The sequence below is a fragment of the Cuculus canorus genome, chromosome W, assembly GCF_017976375.1.
Source record: "Cuculus canorus isolate bCucCan1 chromosome W, bCucCan1.pri, whole genome shotgun sequence".
In the NCBI taxonomy this organism is placed as follows: domain Eukaryota; kingdom Metazoa; phylum Chordata; class Aves; order Cuculiformes; family Cuculidae; genus Cuculus; species Cuculus canorus.
This window is the reverse complement of record NC_071440.1, coordinates 4,230,761-4,237,940: the sequence shown is the minus strand read 5'-3', so window position 1 is coordinate 4,237,940 and position 7,180 is coordinate 4,230,761. Positions and strand designations below refer to the sequence as shown.

The 7,180-nt window shown below is 42.3% G+C and overlaps 1 protein-coding gene across 1 annotated transcript; it reads right to left on the bottom strand.

Moving 5' to 3' along the window:
- Positions 1–248: 248 nt before the first annotated feature.
- On the bottom strand, positions 249–6,970 carry LOC128850193 (purpurin-like). Its single transcript, XM_054053180.1, has 4 exons — positions 6,854–6,970; positions 4,990–5,126; positions 1,935–2,047; positions 249–493 (listed from the first exon to the last, which is right to left on the bottom strand). Exons 1-4 carry the CDS (start codon positions 6,968–6,970, stop codon positions 249–251), a joined length of 612 nt encoding a protein of 203 aa, XP_053909155.1.
- Positions 6,971–7,180: the final 210 nt, after the last annotated feature.

Below are 7,180 nucleotides of genomic sequence, written 5' to 3'. Positions count from 1 at the left end.
AACAAAGACATTCTACCTTTCATGGCATGCTAGCCTCAGAGCACAGGATTGCTACAGGAGAAAAAGAAAGGTTGTAGAATCACCCTAAATCTCACTCGCTCTCCCTTCCACAGACTTTGCTTTGCAGCCACATTCTTATTAAATATGACACTAAAAAAATGTTTCAAAAAGAGTAAAAATTAGTTTACAGTGACTCTATTGCAATTACAGCAAGTGCAATTGCCTGGTCCTACAAGCTACCAATGCAATCACTCCAATGCATTTAAGTAACTGAAAATACCTGACTGCAGCACAGGCTGGAACTGGCCAGACATGCAGATTTCCTCTTGCTTCTGACGCAAAATCCGTTGAATGGCTGGGGGAAGGCCATGAGGGTTGCGTGAGAAGATCAGGGAGTAGCCATCATCACAGGAGCCATCCTCTTTCAGACTACGGCAGGCATAGGTAATAGCATAGTTTTCATAGTCAGTGTCAATCACCCAGTAGTTGTCTCCTAAAACATCAAATCAGATATGTTTGTCATGGTGGAAAACACAGAGCAAAGGCATGTGTGTACTATTCTAGCAAATGGAGACTTTAATATAATATATGGCAGGGACAGCTTCCCAAAGGACAGAAGGTCACCTCTAATTGTTTAGCTTATGTCTACATTGTGAGGTGAAGAATGGGGCAAACACGGTGTGCCCCAAATCCACCATGTTTCCCATCATGTTATAGCACATGGCAACTATGCTGAGAAAGTGCCAATGATGAGTGATTCCCTGTGGGCTGAGCTTGGCTCCATTGCTGTCTGGTCTCTACAACACAGACAAGAGTATAGCCCACACCAAGGCATCAAACATATCCATGCTCTCTCTGTCATAGAGTTCCAAGGCTTGGACTGAAGCATAGGCCTGAGGGTTACAAGGCAGACGATGGGAAAGTGTGATCTTGAGAAAAGGTTAAATTTCATTGAGATAATAGAAATAGCCATGAAATTCTTAACACAAAGGCTGGATATTGATTTACAAGACAGACTCTTATTCAGCCATGACTGGAACTTGATAGGAACAAGATTGGAAGTGCATTTTCACATTCAGTTTCTGTGACCAAAAGTGTTAGCTGGACAACATCTGTTTGGGTTTTCAATGACAAAAATCTCTTTACATTTCCTGTCTAGGTAGGTGTATTAAGACAGGGCAAGCAGATAATATTTCTTATATGAACAGTTCCAGTAAAAGATGGCATCTGTTTTCCAGCCTTGTTCTTCAGCTGAGTATATTTTAGTGTAGTTTATCTGCCAGTACGGAAGGAATGTATTTTGTCATGCATTAACAAGTTGAAACCCAACTGCTCAACTTCCAGAATTAACCTCTCTGGCAACCCAACAGTTGTGAGAGATTCAGAAAGGAATTACAGAGTATTAAGGCTACATAAATGAGATGTGGCACAAGGAATTTTCTGTGAGAGGGACTTAAGGTAGTGCTGCAAATTTCTGCCATGCCTGCCTGACACAATCAGTGCCTTGTTGATGGGATGAAGATTTAGATTCACGTGTCATATACCACCAGTTATGATGGCACATTGAGGGAGTTCAGGAAGAATTATTTCCCTAGGTTCAGCACAGTGCTCAGCTGTACAAAGCATATTTGCAATGTCCCCTATCTCTAAGCTGTGTCTTCATTGTTAACTAAACTGGTGGATAGGTAGGGTCTCTGGGGAATTTCTGGATCCTATCCCTTCTGCAGAGATAAAAAGCTTCCTGGGGAATTTATGAATCCTACCCCTTCTGTTAAGATAAAAACCTTGGAAAAAGCTCCCCACTCCAAGGATGCTTTGTCTCTATTTGGAACAATTTGAGTTCAGTTATTGTGAATGCTCATATACTGAAATACACAAGTTTGGGCAACCATAAACTATAGACTGACCCCAGGAGGATGAAGAAATTCACTCACCACCACTGGACAGGTAGCTAGCCAGGCCCTGGTATGTCATATACATTTTTGCTGGAGTGGTTGGGTCAGGTACTGTGTATTGAGCAGCCATATCAGCACAAATCACCCAGAACCTGTAATGACATCCATTGAGATCCTGCATGATTTCTGAAGAGGCCATTCAGAAATACATTACTATCATTTGGGTACTCTTCCCACATGCATTGTACGGCATGTATGTTCAGCTTCATTTAGCCTTGCTTCAAAAAAATCCTAGAGTACTTTGCTATTAAACCTAAAGGTTCAGGGCAGCCTACTTTACTCCATTATTCACCCAGTTAAATAGTTTGGTTAGTTAACACTGAATAGCAACAGAGTTTGGGAACCTGACGGATATGCGTCAGGTGAAAAGTAAAATCAGGACCCTGAATTTTAGGAAAGCAAACTTCCAACTTTTCAAGGAGTTACTGGATAGGACCCCCTGGAAAAGTGCCCTCAGGGACAAAGGAGCAGAGCAGAGCTGGCAGATCTTTAGGGATGCTTTCCATAAAGCGCAAGAGCTCTCCATTCCCAGATACAAGAAATCAGGAAAGGAAGAGACCAGTGTAGCTGAGTCAAGGCCTGCTGGTCAAACTGAAGAGCAAGAGGGACCTGCAGAGGCAGTACAAGCAAGGACAGGGAAGCTGGGAAGAGGATGGAGATGCTGCCTGGTTGTGTACGGGTGGGGTCAGGAAGACCAAGGCGCAGCTGGAGCTGAACTTGGCAAGGGAAGCAAAGAATAATAAGAAGGGCTTCTATAGCCATGCCAGCCAGAAAATGAAGGTCAAAGAAAATGTACCTGCCTTGATGAACATGACTGGCAAACTGGTAACAATGGATGAGGAGAAGGCTGAGGTACTCAATAACATTTCTGTCTCAGTCTTCTCTGGCAAGCTCTCTTCCCACACCTCTTGAGGGGATGGACAAGGCAGGGACCAGGAGAGCAAAGTCCCTCCTGCTGTAAGAGATCAGGTTCGTGACCACCTGAGGAACCTGAACATATATAAGTCTATGGGACCTGAAGAGATGCATCCCAGAGTCCTGAGGGAATTGGCTGATATGGCCGCTAAGCCATTCTCTATATTTGAAAAGTCACGACAGTCAGGAAAAGGCCTTAGTGACTGGAAGAAGGGTGGAAAGGAGAACCCTGGCAACTACCGACCTGTCAGCCTCACCTCTGTGCCTGGGAAGATCATGGAACAGATCCTCCTGGAAGTTATACTAAAGCACACGGAGGACAGGGAGGTGATTAGTGGCAGCCAGCATGGCTTCACCAAGGGCAAGTCCTGCCTCACCAATCTAGTGGCCTTCCATGATGGGGTGACCACATCAGTGGACAAGGGAAGACCCATGGATGTCATCTATCTGGACTTCTGTAAAGCCTTTGACACGGTCCCCCATGATATTCTTCTCTCTAAATTGGAGAGAGATGGATTTGATGGATGGACTGTTTGGTGGATAAGGAATTGGTTGGATGTTTGCATCCAGAGGGTCAACAACTTGATATCCAGATGGAGATAGGTGATGAGTGGCATCCCTCAGGGGGTCTGTAATGGGACCAGTACTGTTTAATATCTTCATCAATGACAGTGGGATCGAGTGCACCCTCAGCAAGTTTGCAGATGTCACCAAGCTGAGTGGTATGGTTGACATGCCTGAGGGATGGGGTGCCATCCAGATGGACCTGGACAAGCTTAAGAAGTGGGCCCCTTTGAACCTCATAAGGTTCAACAAGGTCAAGTGCAAGGTCTTGCACCTGGGTTGAGGTAACCCCTGGTATTAATACAGTCTGGGGGATGAAGGGGTTGAGAGCAACCCTATGGAGAATGACTTGGGTGTACTGATGGATGAAAAGCTAGACATGAGCCAGGAATGTGCACTTGCAGCCCAGAAGGCCAACCGTATCCTGGGCTGCATCAAAAGAAGTGTGGCCAGCATGTCAAGGCAGGTGATTCTGCCCCTCTACTCTGCTCTGGTGAGACCACACCTGGAATATTGCATCCAGCTCTGGAGTCCTCAGCACAAGAAAGACACGGACCTGTTGGAGTGGGTCCAGAGGAGGGCCACAAAGATGATCAGAGATCTCCCACACGAGGAAAGGCTGAGAGAGTTGGGATTGTTCAGTCTGAAGAAGAGAAGGCTCCAGGGACCTTATTGTGACTTTTTAATACTTAAAGGGGGCTTACAAGGATGACAGGGAAAAACTTTTTAGCAGGACATGTAGCAATAGGACAAGGGATGATGATTTTAAAATAAAAAGTGTAGATTCAGAGTAGATAGAAGGAAGAAAGTTTTTACAATGAGGGTGATGAAACACTGGAACAGATTACCCAGAGAGGTGGTAGAAGTCCCATCCCTGGAAACATTCAAGGTCAGGTTGGGCAGGGCTCTGAAAAACCTGATCTAGTTGAATATTTCCCTGCTCACTGCAGGGGAATTGGACTAGATGGCATTTAAGGGTCCTTTCCAACCCAAACTATTCTACGACTCTATGATTCTAGTATTAGCTTATTGATTGTCTCTATATTTCTTCTCCATCTATATCCAGAGAACCACTTAATCCCTTCACGTGTTGTAATCCTTTATAGTAGTCATCAGCAAGGGATTTGCATCTTTCTATTCAGGTCTCATGAAAGTATCCAAGATCTAATTGAGCATTTTCCAAAGAAGTCTAAATATCCACTAACACAACAGTCATTTCTTCCCTTCAAATCTGTTGAGCTACTCACCTTCTCACAGGCTACACTGGCTCCCCTCTTTTAATTCCAATTTATTTGCTTTACCAGTCTATCATTAAAGAGTTTACTTTATCATTGAATTGGCAATCTTATTATTCAATAATTTTACCATGGGCCTAGATCAGAACTAGACTGAGATAGAACTTAATCACCTTTGATCTCTAAGGTATTAATTATATTGAGCTTGTCTTCTTAATAACAGCAACTCAGTCATGAGTACTTGGAATAAATCAGCAGTCATGCAATCTCTTTAGTATATCATGTCATCAGCTAGAGTTAGAAGTTAAGCATACACTTACCCAAAAAGCTTCACTCGGCCTTTGGAAGATGCTGTCATTGTACCATCTTCCTCAACACTGTATTCAGCAGAGATATTGTCCTGAAGGAAAAGACCTTCTGGATCCTTCTTGGCTAGGGCATACCATTTCCCTGCATACTGAAATGAAAAGTTCTTGTTGTGGTGAACTGACCTTGATTGGACACTAGATGCCCACCAAGCTGCTCTATCACTCCACCTCATCTGGACAGGGAGAGCTAGGAGCCAGCTAGAACTCACTATGTCTGATGTTGGGACAACTTCTTGTGTCTTCTCAGAGAAGCCATCCCTGCAGCCCTTCTGCTACCAAAACCTTGACACACAAACCCTATACAGCTGTCTTGATTAATCACCACTGCAAGACTGGCAGAAGACTCTAAGTAGCCACTTCCTGGCCTATGGTAAAAGTCTGAGTTTCTGTGGATAGATGTGTACCACACATGTTCTGCTATACAATTCAGCGCATACACCTGTATGCTCTTTTGTGATGCATTAAAAGAAATAGTTCTAGGAAGTCTAAATTTCTGTATGCGTTTACTCTTTAACACTTGAGACATTCATGGAGGTCCAATGCTGTAATCTCCTCTGAAATGCTATCCTGAAATGCTTCACCCATAACTCAGAATTTACTGCTGTGAATCTTTTCATTTATTCTCTGTTCTCCTTTAAACCTTGGTTTCTTTGTGAAGGATGTCAATAAGGAGACCAAATCATAGCCACAAAGCTATCAAACTGTCTGGAGCCACTAGCCTATTTGTCCTATTGTGGCTGACAGGCTAAAGTTGAGCTTTTACTCATGATCTCTGATGGTGTAAAGTGTCTATACAGAGAAGCAGAAAATGCTGACTATGCCCATGACAAAGAAAGTGTGTGTTAGGGTGTCTAGGAATAGGGGGAACTGAAATGAGATTAAGACAAAGAACAAAATTCCTAGAAAAAAATAACCTTGAAAATTTAAAACCAACGTATACTGAAATAAAAATAAGGTAAAAGTAAATGACTGCATGACTGGGAGAGCCTCAAAACCTACCTGTATCAGTAGAAATAATGTGGGAAGCAGAACATAGCTCTCATCAACTGAACTCTTCAGTTAAAGTAATGAAATCTCTCTGGCAAGTTACATGCTTAAGGATAATTGAGATAGAATTTCTAACTTCCAAATACATGAGGCTAGGAATAACGTTGCTTTGTCAAAACACTGAACTTCTCAAAACATTCTCCCTGGAAATGTGTTTGCTTTCAGCAAGGCCAATTTTATAGAAAAAAGTTCTGGAACCCCACAAATTATAGATGTGGTTGAAAATTATATGATGGCATGTTCTGTAGGCAACCAGTCCAAACAGATATTGACACACCATTCTGGACCATTCAAAAACAAAGTTAGCCCTGATTTTCTGTTCAGAGACAGACAAATAAGTCACTCTATTTAGAACTTAGACAGTATTTGTTTAGGATACTCAATTTAGTTAAAAATTTGTGTTGACCTGATTCCGAAGAATGGACAGCAGTAGATGTAAGTCCTCCAGGGTACTTGTTTGACCTTTCCCTCTATTGATAATCTAAAAAGTGTTCCATTCATGTATTCCCCAAAACTGAAAGCCAATCTGAACTTGAGCTAACAGAAGATTATATCAAATATAATAGTCTAGCATCCCAAACATCTCTGTGGTCAGTATTACCATAACGTCCATCAGGTTAAACACTAGCAAAAAGAGCAAACTGTAGAAACAGTATTCCAGATCCAGTATATATAAAAAGATAGCATTCTGATGGCAAAGTAAAACCAGCTTATGTAGTGAAGCTTCTCCTGGTATATTGTGTTTAGTAGATTAAGTAGTCATAATTACCCTCTTTGGATCAAAATTGTCTTTCACAGAGAAAGACTCCACTGTACAGGTCTGAGCTAGGCTATATTCAACAGTGGAGAAGAGCGATGCCAGGAAAACATGCTGTGCATATTTCATCCTGCAAGACAAAAGTAAACATGCAGAGTCTTATTTCTTGTAGCACATATGTATATCTACTGCTGTGCCTACAAATACATTCTCCCCATTTTAAAATTAGTTTCATTCTATACTGAGCACAGTACTATTTCCCTGAGAAATATGGATCAATGCTATGCCTGAATCTAGCCAGATCTATATCCCTGACCACCAACAACAATTACTTTGCCA

What these genes read in the sequence shown, in the direction of transcription:
- LOC128850193 (XM_054053180.1), bottom strand. Translation starts at nt 6,970, where the DNA reads ATGAAATATGCACAGCATGTTTTCCTGGCATCGCTCTTCTCCACTGTT. An exon ending in ACAATTTTGATCCAAAGAGG is followed by an intron (nt 5,127 to 6,853) that starts GTAATTATGACT and finishes TTTTCATTTCAG; the next exon opens with TATGCAGGGAAATGGTATGC. An exon ending in TAGCTACCTGTCCAGTGGTG is followed by an intron (nt 494 to 1,934) that starts GTGAGTGAATTT and finishes TTGATGTTTTAG; the next exon opens with GAGACAACTACTGGGTGATT.